The following is a 21,572-nucleotide window of genomic DNA, read 5'->3' as shown; positions in this document are numbered from 1 at the left end:
ATCAACACCCTCCAGTAAAGAGACGTTGAGTTGTCGAATTTCTTCTTCAGGGACTATTTTTTTTTTTTTGAACAATAAAGAAGACCACCCGGAACCGGTGGCCTATGAGAGCAAAAATGAAAAAGAGTACTCAAAACTTGAAGCAAGCTTAAACAAAGAGGTTCTCTTCAACAGACAGATGAGAGGAAACTCTAGAGAAAAGAGTCGAGGACAAAATAAAACTAGGTGGGAGGCTGAATATGCGAAGGACGACTCTAAGACCATACCCCACACTAAGTAATTTTTTCCCCAGAATAAAGATGTAAGTTTGGGATGGATCTGATTTATTATATTTGAGAGTGAATAGTATTTGGAAAAAAAACATGTTCTTGAGGAGATATATAAAGCTTCAAATGTGAGTCATTAATCAATTATAAGTCATTTTTAGGAGAAAATTTACACTTATAATTTTATGAGGCATGCTCTTTTGGCTATTATGTTTGATTGGTAGGAGAAGTGTGAGAAGTAAAGAATCCCAAGTTTTTTTTCAAAATTATACAACTGATCGTATGCATTTGTCACTCATTTTGCTTGTATTAGTATTTGATGATCAGGGATTTTTTTCCTATACTACTCAAAAAAAAATTCAAATTATGCCAAGTATTTTTTTCCTATCCTTTTCTTCCAAATCTTTCTCACTTGTTTGCTTCGCAATAACTACTACCTTTTCTCAATTTAATCCTACCCGTCTCTCTATCAATATCCACGGAATTCCCATTTCTTCTAAGACCTATCTCACATAACAATGGAAAGGTGCACCTTTTGATAATTCAAACCTTGGAACTTTGCCTCTTCTTATTTTCCTTGAATGCTCCTTCTTTCTCTTATTCTTTCAACTTCCAGCTTCTTCTTGGTCAACCTGAAATCAATGCATAAAGAGAAAAGAAACCTAGACGTACAAGGAATGGAGAAGGAATCATTGATTCTTCCTCTCCTCTAGGTTTCCTTGTGAGGGTCGATTACAATGGGAGTAAAAAGCTTGAAGGCCTTCTCTTCCTTTCTTTGAAGTTCTTGATTGCAGAGAGAAGCATGAGCAGAGACCTTTCAACTTCAAAAAACTAAGGCTTCTTGCCCTTTTCTTTCTCTTACTAGTACAACTTCATGGAAGGGCATTTTGGGACTTCTAGAGAACCTCTGATATACATAAAATGATATCATATGGTCCCGTTAAAGAATAAATAAATATTATAAAATAATGACAAGGTAGCATGGTCACCTGCCAACTTCTTTTCGTTCGTTGGATGTGCAAGACCTGTATTCTACAATAATTGTCAGGAAATTGTTAAAAATATTTCTACAAGGCATATTTAAACTTTCACATGTTTTATTTTTGACAATTTCTATTTGTTTGATCTATCAAACACAAAAAAATTGTACAGCTAATTCATGTATGGTTGACTCGAAAATCAGATGCATAAGTTAGATGATATTTGATCTACCTCAGTTTAATACACACATATTGATTAAATTATCTTATTAATATTTAGATTACTCATTTATATTAGAGACAAATTTTATCTTCAAAAAAAAATTAGAGAAACTTTTATTTTAAAATGAAGCATTGATTCGATGTATATTACTGTAGAAAATATTTAATTAAATCACCAAAAGTTACCTGTTAACATAAGTCATATCTTGGTAGAGGTTTTTGAGCCGCTAAGTTGATTGTCTCAGGGCATTCCATGAGCATAGGTGATGTGCACATATATGAGATGTTTTTCAATTTACAACTCATCCAAAAACTCTATGGACATGATTTCAACTGTTCTGAAAATATAATGGTCATTGGTTGACCGAGTTTCAGGGGTTGACCAAATTCCATGTAGACTTCATAAGGTAAATTCATCAAAGTCCATAAGTTGACTTGAAGTAAATGGCCTTCAATCTTCAGTATGCCATGAGAGTCAATGCATCCGCTACAAGCACAGAGGTCTTTACAAGTACTGAGGTGATGGAAGATGAGAATTTTTTTTCTCATTTAGGCCTTTTCCTTCACATATTTATTGGTGATCACACCATTACTGATCCAAAGAAATGGCTGATGTTTACCATGTACTCTGATCTCTATCCCCCTGACTCTATTTATGTCCCTCCTAATGTATCGGTTCTTGGTACCAAATATCCCCTTGGACAGATTCAACAGCTGTAGTTTTCCTACCATGAATGACATTTCCTCATCATTTATTTATTTTTCTGTTCCCACTGTTATCAAAATCATCTTCTAAACTCTATTGAAATATAATAAAATAAAAAACCATATTCTTATGCATAATACTTTGAATAACTATAAATACACGATAACATGTGTTTTTTTTCTATTGACAAAATGCATAAAATAATGATGCATTGTATGTAAACACATTATAGCTGTGTGTGTAATCAGTTTTCAAAAACATTGAGGGACTAATATTGACAATAATATGTGTTATCACCTCGTATTCATTTTAAATAGTAATAATATCTAATATATTTATTACTAATTAACATTTCAAAATTTTAAAATAATTTCATCATCAATAATTGACAATACAATGGGTAAATCTTTTACATCTATTAGGGGGCCCAAACCATGCTGTCTCATTTTAACCCTTCGATCAATAATAAAGTTCCAAACTCACTAAGGTTATAAACTAGAGTGATATGATGAGTATACATAGGACAAGGGTTGAGTTTTAAAATATTCGACTTGGTCAACTGCACAAAGTTAGATGAAGAACTAAGTAAGAATCATTAGAACAGGTTATAGAGTCATAGATAGGAAATAAAATAATCCATTAAATCCCACATAGACAACAGATTATTAAAAAATATGTGGAAAAATCAGCAAGAAAATCAACTCAGGAAAATGTGTTGGCCAAGTCAACTTACTAATTTTTTATTATAAATTTAAAAAATTATATTTTAGAAATATGATGCTATAAGTATAACAATATTAATTATTTTTTTCATTTTGTAATTTTAAATATGAAGAACACCAACGATCAATTGGAATCATTAACTTTGACTTACCCATTGACTTTTACAATTTTTTAGAAACTCGAAAAAGAAAGGATAAGTATCATATATAGATTATAATCTTTAGATAACATGTGGAGTTACTATGAATTTTCAAAGCTAATGCTTAGAAAATGACTGCATGGAGATATATCAAGGTTTTCTCTGATTGGTTTGCAGTCAAAAGAGAGAATGAAAGAAGAGTGAGTTAAAAATATTCTTATGAACATCATTGATTCTGGATGGCGCCATGTTGTGCACATCATTGAGCCCATAATGTTATCCTCATTAAAATAAGTCTAGACTCTTATATCTTCATCTGATGCATTTGTTGAAGCCACAACTCTTTACGAGTGTATAGCTCTGTGGCCGTTTGATTTCACTTACTCACATCAAGGCCTAAAATTAAATCACAAACTTGATGGTGTGCCTTTGGTGCACCACATTGCATCCATTGATTAAAAGTGATTTAATACTGATGTATTAATAACCAGGAAGAAAAACATATTCAGTGCACGAAGATCTTACTCTATTCCAAGTACACTTATCTTTTCTTGGATTTCTTAAGTAGGGTCTAGTAAATGACAACACTAAATTGATTGCACCCAGTCCTTCAACATCCTCTATTCTATAGATCCGTCTTCTACCTATCACTTAGTGTTAGGCCCCTGACTAGGCGGCATTCCTTTCCCAGAGGCCTGCGTGCTTACTGGGAGGGCGTGTACGCGATATACTCACGACCTGTAATGACTGAGCCATATTTAGTGCTACGATGCCCAAACCTGATCTTTCAGGCCATCGCCCCCTTAGTGGTGATTCACTGCGGACGGTGCGCGTGCCCGTTCGTGCCTAGGTAGAACGGATCAAGTGAAGTTCGCGCGTTCTGGGCATGCGGGCTGACAGGTGTGAGTGGGCGGGTGCCAAGCGCCACGCGCGGGCACCAACGCTTTGCGTGAATGCCAAGCGCCGTGAGTGGGCACGGGACGCGCAGGCCGAGCGGCAGTGCCGCGGGGCAGCGCGTGGAGTTGCACGGGAAACTGGCGGCGGCCGTGCGGGCCTCACGTGTGCGGGACATGGGGCGGGAGACATCCCGCCAAGATACTAAGGTAGTGGCGCACAATGAGCGCCGAGGCAGCATTGTGGCGTTGTGCCCCCGCGGGTAGTGCTGGGCGCGCAACGCCTGGCTTAAGGCGCCGAATGCGGCGGCATCGCGTAGTCTGCGTGATAGGTGTCAACGCGGGTGCTGGTGGTGTGTGTGATCGCCACGCACGGGGGCGTGCGGCGCCCAGCCCGGGGGCACACGTGTAGCGACATGGCTGGCAGGCGTACGCACGTGGAGCGGCGGGCCTTGAGGCAGAGAGGCGACACTATCCTGGCGCGATGCGCCTCGTCTCGTTACTTGGTATCATCCCTGGTCTTCCCCCATAGAATGATCATGACTACGATGTAACCTTTTATGATATTAATGCAATGACAATATTCCTCGACGTGGCTGCGTCCCTACCCTTTCCTCTAACCCCTTCTATGCAATCTTAAGCTATTGCAAAAGACTTCTGCTGTAAGAGATCAAGGCTGCTCAGCGTTCTGCTCCAAACATTGAGGCCGGCACACGCCAGATTCGAGCGATTGACATAGCTTGGCATTTGACCGCGTGACACTTAGGAACAATCAGTGTTTTGCACTAAATGAACATTCTGCTTGTCATTGGGTAAAAAAAAAATGGTATTAGTATGCTTCAAAGTAGCTCAATTGAAAATTTATTTGTCTCCCAATGTTATCCAAAATTGGTTGCGAGTCTTCTAAGTTGAGGCCACACGATTGAAAATGGGTGAGATATGTCCATTCTCTCACAACTTCCAGAAAAAAAATGTGTTTTCTGGGAATAATTTAATGCATCATTTGTTCTACTGTAATTAAAGACAAGGAACCCACACTGACAATTATATTCAACTTAAGAAAACTTCTGAACAATGCCTAATCTCGAAAGGGCCATGATTCAAGTCTAGTAGAACCAAGCCATGTGGCTTCTAGGCACAAGATGCACTCCGTGCGCCCCTCTGGATCTGTCACTCCATGTGCAACATCCGTAGGCTGTGATGCTAAGCACAAGGTCTCCCTACCCTGCTTTTTTTCAGTTTTATGTTCTGAGGTCGAGGGCGGATGACAGATGACGGATGACGGATCATTATCTGTTCCCCAAACTCAAGTGAAAGGAATGTAGTAAGAACACAATGACAACATCATTTAAGGCTAATGGAGGGATGATGGTCGTCATCCGTCCCATCTCTTGTCCACATTACTCATCTGCCCCGACCTCAGAACAAAACGAAGACCTTCATGCCTTCCAAACCATCCCATCATGTCCCATCCCGTCATCGAATGCAGGTTATTTACACTAAATTTGCAAACTTCCTCTATCAGCTCCGTCTTCTCGTCCTGTGCTGACACAACTGCAGCCTCTGTGATGAATGTCTGATCTAAATGCTGTCCCCCCCTTCCATCAGTCCTAATACATTGTCCTCATCCATCAAGAGCCTTAATCTAGTGACATGATGTGATAATATAATTTATGATTGGTACTGATTTATGATTGACAATATAATTTATGACTGATAAGATCACTTATGATAGATAAGATAATTCATGATTGTCAATATAACTTATGATTGGTAAGATAATTCATGATTGACAAGATAACTTATGATTGATAAGATAATTCATGATTGACAGGATAACTTATGATTGATAAGATAACTTATTAATGATAAGATAATTCAAAATTTATTAGATATTCTATGATTGGTTAGAAAACTTATGATTGATAAGGTTAAATAATAAGCTATCTTGTCAGAATAGAAGTTTAAGAATTCTGAGAATCTACAATTTACTTTTCCAGATTTAACTTCAGGTAAACCAATTACTTACCATGTACCAATTAGCCTTATTATCACCAACTGGGGGTTTAGATTGAAGCTTCCTAAATTCGTGGAGAGGAGCTAGAATTGGAGGAAAATCACAGAAGCCAGGGAAAGAGATGGCAGCAATGGCGGCGATGATCAGGCGTTCTTCTCTGAGATCAATCCGAGGTAATCTTCCCAACCTGGACGTGGGATTGATGGTTACGAGGGGTTTCGCTGTTTCTGCTGGAAGCGACATTTTGGAGGCTGCTTCGGGTGTTTCCTTGCAAAAGGCGCGGTCTTGGGACGAGGGTGTCTCTTCCAAGTTCTCAACCACTCCTCTCGAGGAAATCTTCAAGGTTTATGTTGATTTTTTAATGCTTTTTTCGTTTCATATTTTCATTGGAATGTTGGGTTTTGGGTTTCTCATTTGTTTTCTTTGGTGTTGTTCTATCTCGAATTTGTGGGCAGGGCAAGAAAGTTGTCATATTCGGCTTACCGGTGAGTTCTACTTCTGTGGAATTATAAGTAGACTTCTTTGTTTTTGGTTGCTTTATCGTTGAATTTGTGCGAGGAAAATGATTCCAAAACGTAAATCTTGGATGATTTATCTCGTGATAAAACTCTTTTTACTTGCACTTTCCCTGATAAACTCCTTGTCAGTTAGTCAGAAAATGCCAGAAAAATACGAGTGAAAAAATGACCTCATTGCCTCTTATGAGAAGAATGATTTTTACCGTACCTGGTTGGCTTAGAACATAAATAACGCTATGATAAATTCCCTTATTAAAAATTGGGATGTTTTAACTTCCGTAGAATGTATTGTTTTTATGATATAATTAAAATTACTAAACGTCTGAAGCTTCTTTACAACAGGGTGCTTACACTGGTGTCTGCTCGAAGCAGCATGTTCCGGGCTATAAGAGTAACATTGACAAGTTCAAGGCTAAGGGGGTTGATTCTGTCATTTGTGTTTCCGTTAATGATCCATATGTCATGAGCGCATGGGCTGAGAAACTTCAAGCGAAAGACGACGTGAGCATCTTGAACTTTCTAGGATTGATTAGCCTATTCGAAATCAACCATAAAATTCTTATTCGTATGTTAATATAGTCTAGTTTCTAATAAGTATCTAATTAATTTATCCAAAAAAAGTAATTAATTAGTTTATTATTCTGGCTTAATTCATTATCCTTGATATATGGTTATGTTATCACATATAACGCATTAAGTGAAAGAAATTATTATTTCATATTTGCGTTACGAATTAGCCATTGAAAGTCCATTATCTTGCCAATCTGGGAAAGGAAAAAATTGGAAAAAAAACATTCTATGATGTCAGGCAAATATTTGTGCAATCTAAAAAAACCCAGAAAAATGATTGCGTTCTCAATTATAACTTTTTCCCGCACAGTTTATTTTTAGATTGCACAAATATCTGCTTGACACCATAGAGTTGCGAGATTGATTTTTTAGTGCTCTAGCCGCTCAATCTTTGTAAGACAATGTGCAACATAAATGTAAGATCAATTTTTAGGATATCTTTCTGAAATTCGATGTACTGTAGAAAATGTTGGGTCGGATATATTATAGCATAGGCATTATCTTCTGTACATGGAAGAAAATTGTGCAACTTTAAATTCAACATTTAAGGATGATAAAGTAATTCCGTCCAATATTTACTTTAGTATATAACTGTATTTTCAAAAATACAAAAATTAGTATATTGCTGAATAAATGGCGTTTTTCCTCTATTCATTCGCAAGATTGATTTCTATGGTGACTTTGACGGGAGTTTCCACAAGAGATTGGAATTGGGATTGGATCTTTCAGCCGCTTTGCTTGGGCATCGTTCTCAAAGGTGTGTTTCTCAACCTTTCTAAGATAGCAAGTCTTCCATGTTGCTCACTTGGTAGTTATCTGAAAGATGATTGTTTGTAAGCAACATTTTCATGTATTCCTTTCAAGGGTTTCTTTGTTTTGTTTTGGGTGCCATTCTGCTGCAGGTGGTCAGCATATGTGGTTGATGGAAAGATCAAGAACGTGAATATAGAGGAGGTTCCTTCGGATCTCAAGGTTTCTGGTGCTGAAGTGATTCTGGATCAGATTTGAAATTCCTTGCAGTTAACTTGATCATCTAGGCGTGCCTTTTCTTTTGGTAACAGCTCTTGGTTTTTCACCCTTGTTCCCTCTCTTCTTTGATCTCGCCACTGTTTTTAACTCTATGGCTGTTGAGCTTAAGAAATATGCGTTATGAAAGAAAATCAGAGATTTTGGACTACCAATTTGTTGCATTCAAGAGCAATTGTGATGGGGTCCCCAACCCTGTCAGAATATTTCTGTCATTGGCTTTTCGTTAATTCAACTTAAAACACCTGTATCCCCCCCACCATCTGGAGGGAAGTCAAGAAGTTGTAGAATTTGGCCGATTTGGCGCTGGAGATTGCCCAAAGAGGCCATGGGCATGAATCTGGGCCTGTAGCAATTCTATATTCACTCTGTCATTTTCATTATATTCCTTTCCAAGATCCTTCCTCAAAATCTACCCCAAAATCTCTACGAAATTGTCTGCTTGATTTACCTGTCACTAAGTCTAATGGGAACAACAGCACATTTGGATATGTTCCCTCTCAGAAAATATGGGGACAGGTATCAACCATTATATATGTATCTATGTTTTTTAAAGCTCTTTGGCAGACGCCCATTTATGACATATTCACTGAGAGATTGAAGCCTGCCCAAAACTCTTTGAAAGGAATCAGGGACTGCTAGGCCTTGCGTCAAAGCAAAATATTTTTATTTGACTTTGTTTTGATTCGACTATTATGGTGATTTCCTTTTGGAAAGCTCATTTGATTGGGCTCCTTCTCATTTAGTTTTTACGATAATGCCCACTTGAAAGATCCAAAACAATCTGATGAAAACTCATTTCACCGATCTAGAAATAGATATAAAATTAATCTACCAAGACAAAACATAAAGCTAAAATAGTTGGGAGATTTCATTGCCCCTTGATCAGCCTTAAAGGGCCGTCTTTCGTGCAGATGGAAGCTGTGATGTCCAGTCTATTTGTAACCTTGTGATTGTTTCTATATTTAAGGACTCTTAAGGCTTTTATCCAATTCCCATAATACCCACCAAAACAGGGTAAACATTGAAGATGCATTTGATTCCACAAATATTAAATGCTATCATTCAAGTGGGATTCTAAATTTTATGAGCTTATAGAAAATTTATGATGGTCTAACATGTTTTGTTTTTCTACATTGTATGTGTAAACTGTGCGGGTAGACATCGTTCGTTTGCCTTGGTTACTACTCTGTCATTAATATATAGCCTCAATGCTTAAAATATATTAAGATTTTCAAAATCATGTAATTTAAGCATTTTATGCAGATTTCATTCTTTTCTAAATATTAAATTATTGGGAAACTTGAATCATCATGGTTACCTTTTTTATCTAAATTTCCATGAATTACTGTGTTAAAATAGTGATAATCCCTGACACCTAAGACAGCATCAGCAGGTCAGGGATGAAGGTTAAATAAAACCCATGAGGCTTTATCACGACATATATTGTAGCTTTTCTTTCAAAATTAACATCTCTGGTGGTTTCAGGGTGATTAATAAGGAGGCAAAAAACCTTGTTTGATAAGATACAGGAATCTATATGCTTCCAAAATAATTATTTATTATGAAATTGATTAAACAAAGAGTTCCCTTTCTCCTGATCTGTTACAGTTGAAGTCTTAAATCTCTCCCGTTGATCTTTTGCTAGAATTTTTCACGTCAAAAAATATCAAATGCTCATTATTAACTTCAAATTCTATCTCTACAAAAGATAAACAACATGTGATGTGGATGCCTGGGCGTTTACATTCAATATGTATTCTTTCAGAACCTACTTTTAAAACATTTGATGATGAAATGTGATAAGCCGAAAATAGGGGTAAATTATCCAATTAGAATCCCTTATTGTTGTTAATTTTAGCTTATACAATAAAATTTATAAAACCCTAACTTAAGATGTATAGTAATAAGAATGGGTATCATCCAAGGGAATCTTGTAAGACAGTTCAATTACTTATCCAATTGAGTTATCTGATCCTAGATAGGGTTAATACAATCTTCAATGAAGATCAAATTAACCTAATTATATGAAGAATTTAGAAAGGATGGTAGAAGAGATTGGAATAAGAATTAGGGATCTCTAAATTGACTTCTTTGATCCAATAAAAAGGATCAAATGAGTCAAGTAGAGGGATTAAGAAGAAAATTTTGTTTTAATTTGTTTTCTGGAGACTGGAATCCAAACTACTAACTACTATCTCATAACTATAATTCAATCTTTCCAATAAATTAAAAATTTTTATTATCTTTTTTTTCTTAATTTTGCAAGTGGAATAGTTAGATCAATTTAATAATCTCTCCTCTCAATCCTAGTAAGGGCCTGTACATGCCACTCAAGCCAAGCGATTTAGAAATTCAGACTAAGATAAACAAGAAAATCACAAATTTCACTAACAAATAATGCAAATTACACTAAAATTCAAATATGATGAAGTAAAAATACCAAATTCACCAAATTCAGGCTGGTTCTCCTCTTTATCTTGGAGTTGTGAAAGAGCCCCCTCCAGAATGACCTCCCCAACTTGAATTTCTGATTTTATAATTAGGTTAAAATTTTAAAAATACCATTTTACCCCCAATAAGTAATTAATTTTTTCCATTGATCTATGCTTGATCTAAATGATCCAACCATACAGATAGAAAGAGGAGGTCGAGATGAGAAAACTCATAAAATTTGAGCTCAATCTGACTTCAGGACTAAAAGTTATGAATAAATGAATATTGACCAATCAGAGTTGTTGGATCAATATTCATTTATTTAATTTAAATTTTACATCACACGCCATGTCCTGTCGATCCCAGATTGGTTGGTGAATTTTATAGACGCTTTGGGGCCTCCTCTTTCGTCGCGCCACATGCCCCTGTCCTGAAATTAAAACAATGAGACAAAATAAACGAAATACGTTTTATAACACACTTACCTGTGCATTTTTCTAGGTTCACCCAATCACAAGTCGCCATGTAACCTCCTGTGTGTGCGCTTTGTTTGCGCAGCACGGGCTGTGTACTTACCGCCCTTAGAAGAGGCATGTACAGATCACATTTAAGCTGTCGGATTTTCTTCCGACTGCCGAGATTTGGCCACATGGCATCCATAAAATCAAGTTCTTGGATTTTTGTGCAAAAGTACCTGATTTAATTCTCGCGCACTAACGGACGCCACCAAAAAATAATTGGAGACGTACCCCTTCACTTTCTCTCTCCTCCATATTCCTCTAAAAAAACATAGAAAAATCATAGAAAAATTCCAATTAATTCAATGAAACCCCAAAATGTTTTTCTTAGATTTTTATGCATGCAACACATGACCGAGAGCTGTTTTAAGGGCATATTTGTGACCAAAATTTCAGAAAAGTCCCTCTGACTTTAGAAATTGATTTAAACTACTATTTTTCTTATAATTATATCCTTTTTCTATTAAAAATTCATTTCTTCTTTGGATAAATTCCCAAAAATTCAATTAAATTCTATAAAATTCAGTAATTCATCCCCACATTAATTAGCATTAAATTTAGTTTTTAAGCCTTCCACTTTCCTTTGAATAGAGTTATTCCAAGATTAGGTAAATTCTTATAATTCCATAAATTAACATAAAATTAGTGAAAAATCAGAATTCACTTGGAAAAGTAATTAACATGTAAATATATGATAAAAACCCTATTTTAAACTCTTTAAATGCATAAAATTATGCTAATTACATGAATTAAGCACATAAATTATGGTGTTATCAAAATTAATGATAAATTTTGTTAGTAAGATCAAGCATTTGACCAATCAAATCCAAAACTTGATTACACAGGCAAGATATTTGAGTCCGACTCGATCTAACCAATTGGGTTGGTGATAAACTTAAAATATGGCATAAAATTATACACATTGTAAAGTCATTTAAGGATCATTTTATGTGTATTACCTTCAAATTTAAAAGAATTTTCATCTCATGCATTAAATAGAGCAAGTGATAAAAAATATTTTTTAATGTAATTTTTACTTTTTTACAAGTCCAGGTATTTCTTAGTAAAAATGTGTTTAAGAGATTGTTAATTTTAATGGGATTAATGCTCCCTCTAATATGTCAATCTATGCTTTTTCAGGGAAGAAGTCAAAGTTGATGAAATAAATAGAGAGAAGGATAGAGGAGTAAAGGATATATATATATTATATAGAATAGATAAAAATGGTTTTAGGCAACAGCTAGGACTGAGCTAGGGTTCGACAGCGCCCAAGCCAGGCACGGGCGAACAAATGCAGGTCGCTCAAGCCCATCTGGAGCCAACAAGAGGCCGCAACCAGCACAAGCCCCAACAAACCCACCAAGGAGCCTACAACAGATCTAGAGAGGCCCATAGAGGGATCCATGCATGCACCAAGAGGGAAGTCATTTATTTATTTCAATCTATAATATTGGGTGGAATTAATATATCGTTATTATTCCTAGAATTTTCCAATATGGGATTTTATTTTACTCTCTCTTTAAACTCTGTACCCGGCGGCGCTAACAAGCGATGAGATGGATCACAGCCCAACGGGGAGTGATCTTAAGACTAATAGAAATAAATATTGACTGGGACTCAAGCAGACCTGGCCCAAAGCCCGAGTCATAACATGCTTTCTGAAACACTTTGACATAATCTCAGCCATCCAATCTTCTTAAAAAAGATTGGGTGATGAGACTTAAGACAAATAATTTTTAATATTCTTTCTCTTTCATAGAGTTCTCATTGGTTTCAATCGTTTATGCGGACGACGGGGCCACCCGAGCTAGCTAATCGGGAAGAAGGCCATAGACGTGGCCAATTGAGGTGGGGGGGGGGCAGGTGCACCATTTTAGATTGGACCACAACTACAATTTAGTCATAGTCGTTGGTCTTACTCTTAAGGAGATTGGATAGCCTAGGGTAAATCCATCCACCTTCGCCCCTGGCCGTCGTCTCTGTCTAGTTGGCGATGATTTCCAGGCAAAGGGGAGCCACATCAGGCAATCTTACGACCGGAAAGGACCCCAGGGCCGTCCCCCTCAATCAACGACCATGGGAGGTCCTTCCTAGGCAACTAGACAGAGGGGCTCCATAGCCCCAATTTCAGCATCTTCCGATTTGGATTTCAAGCGACCGTGAAGGACCCTTCTAGTGGCAATACGAGCAAGAGGAGGGGCATGACACCCCTCTGACAGTCTTAGCGCTTAGGAAGGAGCCAGAGGAGGCCGAATAAGATGAAGAGCTGTGCCAGCACTGAAGAGAAGAAAGGGAGAAACCACAAACTAACGATAGGGGGTGGCGATCGGCGTTCCCATCCCCTGATCTCAGAATTGGTACTCTTCTTCACTTCATCTGGATAATAAACAGTTAGGAACTTCATTATTTTTGATGATTTTGATTCAGCTTAGAGATTGATTGAGTTTCATCAAAAAATTTTACCGCGGTTTCATTGTGGCATTTCATTGAACATCTAGTGTGTATTTGAGAAATGTTCATCCGATTGATCTTATAATATGCATATTTAAATATTAGAAATACATAGTAAACCTATGTTGGCTTATGTGCCTTGGTTTGGCCATGAAAGACATGGTTTCTATGATGCGCAAGCGTATGGATCGATTCATAATTGATCTTTAAAATCAATACGTCAAATGTACCTTGTGGGGAATTTATTCCACCCTTGACATGCTCACTTTGAGATTGTTCCAAAGTCGTTCACATGCCCATCCTCTAGAAATATCCACGCAATCACTTGGTGCTTGGATCTCCAGTTCTTCTTCTTCTTCAACTCTCTTTAAAGACACTCTCCTTGGTTGAGTAGAAAAGAGAACATAGTGGAGAAATGGGGGGGCTCTCAAATCTGGCTGACTTGGATGCTTGAAATGAGTACCCCTTCCCTATTTATATTTTACTTAAGTTTTTCTCAAAAATCTCACAAAGTAAAATATATTCACCAATGCCCTTATGATCTTATGCGTGTGACCCTCTATGCCTGTATATCATTCTAGTTAATAACCTTAACTTCCCAATAACAATTATTGACCAACCTTATTAATTACCTAAGGATATATTCAACCCAATCGATAGGTTAATTTTCCAGCCAGTGGGATGTCAAGCTACACCTCGTGCTCTAGAAGATACTGAGTAGTGTTTGAACTCTTTCATGGAACCTTATCGCCATCGGTTACCGTATATGTATAGTCCATCATTCACGTAAGACTCTCGAATGACTTAGGGTATGGTTTATCGGCAAACCCTAATCTGTCATTCGATCAGTATTGAGGCGTAATGGGGATCATTAGAAAACTCCTTCTCCAATATCCTCATTACCCTGGCCAGAGATTTTCGACATCGTCTTCATTGAGTCAATCTCCTCTTATACCGAGGGCGGATGATCCCATCTTGACGACTCAATCATCTCCTTGAGCTTATTACTACATCCGAGATATTACTTGTTTGAATCCCATGATAAGAGGCACGTAAGTAATAGTCAAAATGTAGTTGTCCATTCACGAGATGTCCTTGGTGTCTCAGGTCAGTGGATCACTTATACAACCAAGACATGAATCAACATGATTGACATTTAGGTACAAGACCATTCATAGTTTCATATTGATTAATTCAGTGAACTCTTTCTCCAAAGTGCACCCACTATTTTTCTTTGGTGTTTCCACACTAAGCCACATGATCAGCTATACTTATCGTATAAGTAGGCTCAGTTAGTGCTATTCTATCTGGATAATTCGATGTCCATCTCGATTATCCATCGAATAAAAATATTTTAAATACTTGTTTAAAGACTAGTGATCACAGTATTATGATCTCATGATAATTCACTAGGTCATTGCACATATTCATGGACTTCATTATAATCATCATAATAAAATAATAATGAACATAATATTTTATTTAATGAACTTAAATAAATATGATGGTGTCATTGGCTTGAACGCCACATAATATCCATCAACCCATTCCCCTCTTTCTGATTCTTTGGGGCATTCTGTCAAAAACTTGTAGGTGTCAAAATTACCCTCTTTTCTCTCGATTTTCTCCCATTCAAAATACATAAATATATATATAAATATATAATAATTACTAAACCTATATAAGTAATACTCTAGTATTATAATCAACCTATCAATAATATATATATATATATAAATATATATTCATTCTTAATACTCTTATTAGACTCTCTATTTTCTCTTAATCTATCTTTCTGTCTATTTGGTTACCTACTTATATTATAAACTAGGCAACCCCTATTCTCTTACCAAACACTGTTGAGCTTAAACCTTAGGAGACATATATATTTAAGTATTTCTTTATCCCTCTAATCTGTATCTTAATAAATGTATAATTCCTTATTTCTCCTATCTTATGCAATACTTCTCTCTCTTTTATTCTTTTTCCTATCTTTTACTAAACTAGATACTTCTATAACTAACAACTTTTTATTACCATAATACCTTATTCACTCACTAACTAAAATCTTAATACACATTATCATTACCTCCACTTTCTATTTTCCTTATAGCTTTACTAATTAATTAAATAACCTCATAGCTCCTATTCATAGTATTTTTTCTATTTTATTTATCTCATGAATCTTATTCACTTCTTCCACCACCTAATATTAACATCACCTTTAATTATTCATCCATTTCAAATCTCTTAACACTTTTCTAGTCTACATAAATATATATATATATATAATATCTGACATTCTCTTTCACATCTAGTTCTCTCATCCATTCAATATTTCCTCACTTACTAACTACTTATCACTTACTTAATTCATTATCTATATTACTATTATCACTCCTTAGCTATAACTCCATTATTAAATTCACATCTAAAGGCTAGTCCTTGTGGATAGGACCTCACTCCCATATACATTTGAGTGAGTTTCTATTTTTATCAAATGTATGTGATTTTAGGCAAATTAAAATTATAAAACATTAAAACCTAAACATGTAATTTGCCTTCATAAGTTGGATCCGATTAAATAATCTAGCCCAATGTTTGGATTTATTAACCCCAATCGTTTCCCTTCAAACCAACCGGGTTGGACCGTATCGATAAAAAAAATTTAGATGAATTAAAAAAATCAAATATTAATAATAAATGAAATGAGAGAGATAGCGAGCAAGAGAGAAAAAAGTTGAGAGAGATATATATAGATAGATAGAGAGAGTAAGTGAGAGAGAGTTAGAGAGTGTAAGAGAGACCGAGAGAGAGAGAGAGTTAGAGCATGCAAGAGAGTAAGAGAGAGAGCCAGAGGGTGCAAGAGAGAGCAAGAGAGAGAGAGAGCGCAAGAGAGAGGGAGCTAGAGAGCACAAGGGGAGAGAGCCAGAGTGTGCAAGGGAGAGTGAATCTGAGTGCACGAGAGAGAGAGAGAGAGAGAGAGAGAGAGAGAGAGAGAGAGAGAGAGAGAGAGAGAGAGAGAGAGAGAGAGAGAGAGAGAGAGAGAGAGAGAGAGAGAGAGAGAGAGAGAGAGAGAGAGAGAGAGAGAGAGAGAGAGAGAGAGAGAGAGAGAGAGAGAGAGAGAGAGAGAGAGAGAGAGAGAGAGAGAGAGAGAGAGAGAGAGAGAGAGAGAGAGAGAGAGAGAGAGAGAGAGAGAGAGAGAGAGAGAGAGAGAGAGAGAGAGAGAGAGAGAGAGAGAGAGAGAGAGAGAGAGAGAGAGAGAGAGAGAGAGAGAGAGAGAGAGAGAGAGAGAGAGAGAGAGAGAGAGAGAGAGAGAGAGAGAGAGAGAGAGAGAGAGAGAGAGAATGGGCAAGTGAGCATCTTGGATAAATGGCACGTGGCCTTGTTGGGTTCTAGAGGTCTTTAAATGGATGAATAAATCAAAATATTCTGCAGTGGGAGACTCGAACAACATTGAACGACATCATTAAAACTATGAAACAAAGTACCTTTGCACGAATCATATTTGTGACTTCTTGGATCCCGAAGAGAGACGAGTCGAGCTGCTCAAGTTTGCAGCCTCTAGATGTATCCATGTGATCCTCGGCACGTTGAAACTCCTCCTTGTTGTTGACGAGATGATGGAAGACCATCCAGTCGATCGTGCCCTGACCCGTCGTCAGCCACATCGCGGAGCCCGAGCTGACATGAAGAATCTACAGTTCCACTATCAGGTTTGAGAAGCATCTTTGTCGTTTCGCTTCGTGTCATGTGTCTTTATGTAATTTTCATTTTTGTCGATGTAGGATTGTCGGGAGGCCCCTTATGCGTGAGTACCTGCCTCCTGTGCATTTTTATTTTATTTTATTTAGTGCCATCTTTAGGGGGGAGGAAATCCAGGTTGGACTTTCTTCTTATCCTAAAGAGCCCTTTTAAGGGGAATCCCAATAGGCTTTGACCTGAAAAGGGGGCCCAATTGGGCCGCCCACAACTGCCACTTCCCTTTTATAAGAGGGGGAGAAAAGGACGTGGGATGTGAGGCTTGATCATTTGAAAATTCCATATCTGAAGTTTATTTTGACGGTTATTGTTTCATCGTGCTTGTTTTCTTTTTTCTGAAAGAAGAAGAAGATATCGTAGAAGAAGAAGTGAATTTGCTTTGTTCAGCAGGTTCTTGAAGTGCGTCCTCTTGTCATCTTAGATGATTTTCTTCCCTCATTGAAGAAGATTTTAGTCGTTTGGAAATATTGTCGATCGGCCGACAAGGTCCTCCGCTGCCTGAAGTCTTGCGCAATTGGCTGAAGACTGTGACATCGTCTGGAAAATTGACTGAACCGTCGAAGAAGTGAAAAAAAAGAAAGGAAGCCAGATCAAAGGAACGGGCATTCCAACTTCTGGTGGAGGAGTCATGCTTCATCTCATCATCCATCGGCCGATCGTCTGCAGAAAAAAAAGAAAAAAAATGAATGCCTCTTCAAATTTCAACCTTGATGATGGTAATGCCTTGCTATTGAACGGTTGTTGTCGGAGGGCGATTCACCGTGGATTTTTTTCTCTCAAGACGGTCGCACACCCTGCCAGATCATTTGATACCATCTATCAATCGTTCTGGTCAGTTCCAGAACTTCTCGAAAGCGCATATCTGCCAGGGCGACTTTTTTCTGATCAGTTCCAGAACTTCTTGAAAGCGCATATCTGCCAGGGTGACTTTTTCTGATAAGTTCCAAAACTTCTCAGAAACACCTATCTGCCAAGGGGACTTTTTTTTTTGTGATCTCCGATCACTATTCCCTCCAGTTGCAGGCACCACGTGGTCTCTCCCTCTTGCTTTGGTCATAGACCCTGTTGTGGTTGTGGTTTCCGCTTTTCCGACCAAAAACTTAGCCACAATCTTTGTATTGACACTTCAACCACGTACTTTACTGTCACCGGCAACATTCTCCACTACTTGGCCGAATTAATATGACTCGTGGAAGTCAGCCGATTCACCTTCCACCTCTCCTTAGGTGATTGACAGCATTGTCCCATAATGGACCCTACAACCAGCTTTAGTCAATCCGTGTGAACACCCGGTGCAAAAACCTGTGAATTATTGATACAGTCACCGAGTTGCCGCTTGGTCGTGTGTGCTGGTTCTGGACTTCCAACCGTCTCTTACTCAGGTCATCCGTTTTCTTCTCCTGCTTTTACAGTGTTATTTATCTCTTTCACTGCCAATCTCTAAATTTCTCATTGTCACGAGAGAGTTTAAAAATTGATATAGGACTTAGCCACTGCCATCGCGTTTGGAAATTCTCTTTCACAATACTGGATCCATTCGTTCATGTCGACGGTGTGGACCCTAGTGGACTAAGCTCATCCCCCACCACGTCGACCCCTTCGAGCCAATTACAAGGGTCATTGGGAGCTTGATCATGACAAAACCCGTCACGTGTCGTCTAATTGAGCTACGTCTCAGGTCATTCGACGATCGACGTACTACTCGTTTATATTTGCTCCAATCATATACATTATTCCACATCATTAACATTGCATCTAGAGTTTAACCATCAAACGTAATACAAAATGTCATTTCCGACGGTCGTGTTACATCACGAGCCCCGTTCTACCTCCACCGTTATCGTTACACCGTTCTGATCACATCGATCATGGAGAGGGATGTAGAGAGAAGGAAGAAGAAGGAAAAAGGCCCTTGAAAAATTCTGGCCTGGGTGAATTTCTTTCAGTGCCTTACCCTATTTATACTAAGTGGGTATTTTTCATAAAAACCCCCAAAACTCAAGTATATCTTCCGACGTCCAAAAGACCATTTGCGTGTAACCCTCTAGGCCCATGCATTAGTCTAGTTAATGACTCCAGTGGCCCAATAACCTTTATTGGCCTTCTAAATTAATTAACTATATCATCAAATATATTAATTAATGTCGAACCAATTTAACCCAATCGATAGGTCGAGTCTCCAACACGTGGGGTGCCAAGCTACACCTCGTATTCTAGAAGATACAAATGAGTGTGTATCTACTAACTCATGGAACATGTTCGTCATTGGTTACCATGTATGTAAAATCCCTCATCCACTTGACGTTCCTTGAACGACTTAGGGTATGGTCAACTATCAAACCCTAATCGGTCATCCGAGTTAGTGCTGATGCATTCAGAAATCATTGGAGAACTCTTCTCTGATATTTTACTGCCTTGGCTAAGGAATTCATCGCATTGTCTTTTGAGGGTGGACAATCCCCTCTTGACCACCCAATTGTCTTCGTGAGCTTCTTGATGTAACCGAACTAAAACCACTTAGAATCCCATGATTAGAGACTCATTGGCCATAGTCAAAGCACAACCGTCCGTCCATAAGATGTCTTTGGTGTCTCAGGTCTAAGGACCACTTACACAACTGTGATGTGAATCTACCTGATTGATAGTTTGGTATAATACCATTCAGGGATTTGTACGGAGCAATTCAGTGAACTCTTTCCACTAAAGGACACCCACTATCTATCCTTAATGTCTCCACACTAATGACTACGGGACCGACCATACTCATCATATGAGTGAGGCTAGATAGTGCTATTCTATTCGGATACTTTGATATCCTTCTCGCGTATCTTTCGAATAGGAATGTTTAGAACACATGCTTAAAGACTAGTGATCTATGTATTACGATCTCATCATAATTCACTAAGTCGGATCATGTATTCATGGACTTCATTATAAGCATCACACGTGCACCATAATGAATATGTTGTATTAATGAACATGGAACGAGATGTGGAAGGTGCGATTGGCTTGCCGGCCACATATATTTTCATGAGGGCGTAGATAAGTGGTGACACAGAAGCACCACATCTCGTTCTATTTGATCGTCTCTCCTAACCTTCGGCTAGAGAGTCAACTTTGCCCAGTTCGCCCACAACGCTGACATGCCCACAGTTGATCCCATCCTTGCACACTACATGCACTCGGGACCTCCACAGAGGTGTGCCCCTAAGTCTCTCTGAAAAATTGACCGATAACATGCATTTTTATTACCTTAATCTGACCATATTTACATTAATGAAACTATATATGCATGTTATCAAGCTTAGAATGATAAAATTTATTTTTAGAATGATATTCTGAATTTTCAGCATTTTTATGTATTCTGGGGATTTTTCTGGCAGTGGATTCTGAAAGCATATAATTTTTTGAGTTAGAATATGATTTTTCTAGACTTTTTTGACATTAAATTTGGAAAGATTATTTTTCTAAGTCAATATATATATATAATTATATGTAATTTGGACCTTTATTTTATTGAATATGGATTTTAGAACTTATTTTGAATATCTTATTTTGTGTCGCCACATGTCACCATTCAATTTATCGAACACCGATGAATCATAGCCAGCAATAATGATTGACGCCAGCCAATCATTTTAATTAGTTATGGCATCATGATTAGTAATGTCGTAATTGCATTTAATGAATAATGAAATTGTTTTTCACTTTTTCAGGCCCAAGGTGGCGTGGACAAATAAAAAAAGTTCTTTTTTTATAAATGCAGCACAACGACCGAGGCACGACCTTTAAAGTTTATATTTTTATATTCAGCTGACCGGTCAACTATTGTGGTGAGTGCCAACGTGGCACGTGATATGGCACGCATGTGTACATGTGGCGCACAAGTGTACACATGGACTAATGTGTCAGCCATTGATTGGATGAAAAGGAGCTCACATAGCGGGTGGTGATGGATGCCACATCAGTTCAGGAGCTAGTTACTTGATATTATATTTAAATATAATTTAGTATTATTATTCTCTTTTTTTGTCTTTTTCCTTGCATATACATGTGGCAGCTTTGAAAAGGGCACACACCGAAGACAAGAGGACGAGGAATCTCTACGATTTGACAGTTCAAAAAAATGAAAAAAGAGGAAGCATTAGAGCCGATGACTATGAGAGAGAAAAATAAGGGCTAGGATTACTCCATATTCAAATTGCAATACCTGACGATCCACAGTTCTGATTGAGTTGAAATTTGCAATGTTGCTTCGTCTTCCCCTCCTCTTTCGGTCTATACATTCTGATCTATAAATAGAGGCCTGGATTACTATGAAATTTATCTTGAACTTGATTCCTAC

The 21,572-nt window shown here is 37.7% G+C and overlaps 1 protein-coding gene across 1 annotated transcript; it reads left to right on the top strand.

Annotated features, from left to right (window-relative positions):
- Window positions 1-5,995: 5,995 nt before the first annotated feature.
- Window positions 5,996-8,211, top strand: PRXIIF (peroxiredoxin IIF). Its single transcript, XM_078590787.1, has 5 exons — window positions 5,996-6,289; window positions 6,402-6,431; window positions 6,807-6,965; window positions 7,697-7,791; window positions 7,937-8,211. The coding sequence occupies exons 1-5, from the start codon at window positions 6,068-6,070 to the stop codon at window positions 8,040-8,042; spliced, it is 612 nt and encodes a 203-aa protein (XP_078446913.1). The 5' UTR covers window positions 5,996-6,067; the 3' UTR covers window positions 8,043-8,211.
- The last annotated feature ends 13,361 nt before the right edge of the window (window positions 8,212-21,572 follow it).

This window comes from Wolffia australiana, chromosome 19, assembly GCF_029677425.1.
Source record: "Wolffia australiana isolate 7733 chromosome 19, ASM2967742v1".
NCBI lineage: Eukaryota > Viridiplantae > Streptophyta > Magnoliopsida > Alismatales > Araceae > Wolffia > Wolffia australiana.
The sequence above is the reverse complement of the archived record's forward strand: the minus strand, read 5'-3'. Positions and strand labels throughout refer to the sequence as shown.

What these genes read in the sequence shown, in the direction of transcription:
- PRXIIF (XM_078590787.1), top strand. Translation starts at nt 6,068, where the DNA reads ATGGCAGCAATGGCGGCGATGATCAGGCGTTCTTCTCTGAGATCAATC. An exon ending in CTCTCGAGGAAATCTTCAAG is followed by an intron (nt 6,290 to 6,401) that starts GTTTATGTTGAT and finishes ATTTGTGGGCAG; the next exon opens with GGCAAGAAAGTTGTCATATT. An exon ending in TTGTCATATTCGGCTTACCG is followed by an intron (nt 6,432 to 6,806) that starts GTGAGTTCTACT and finishes TCTTTACAACAG; the next exon opens with GGTGCTTACACTGGTGTCTG.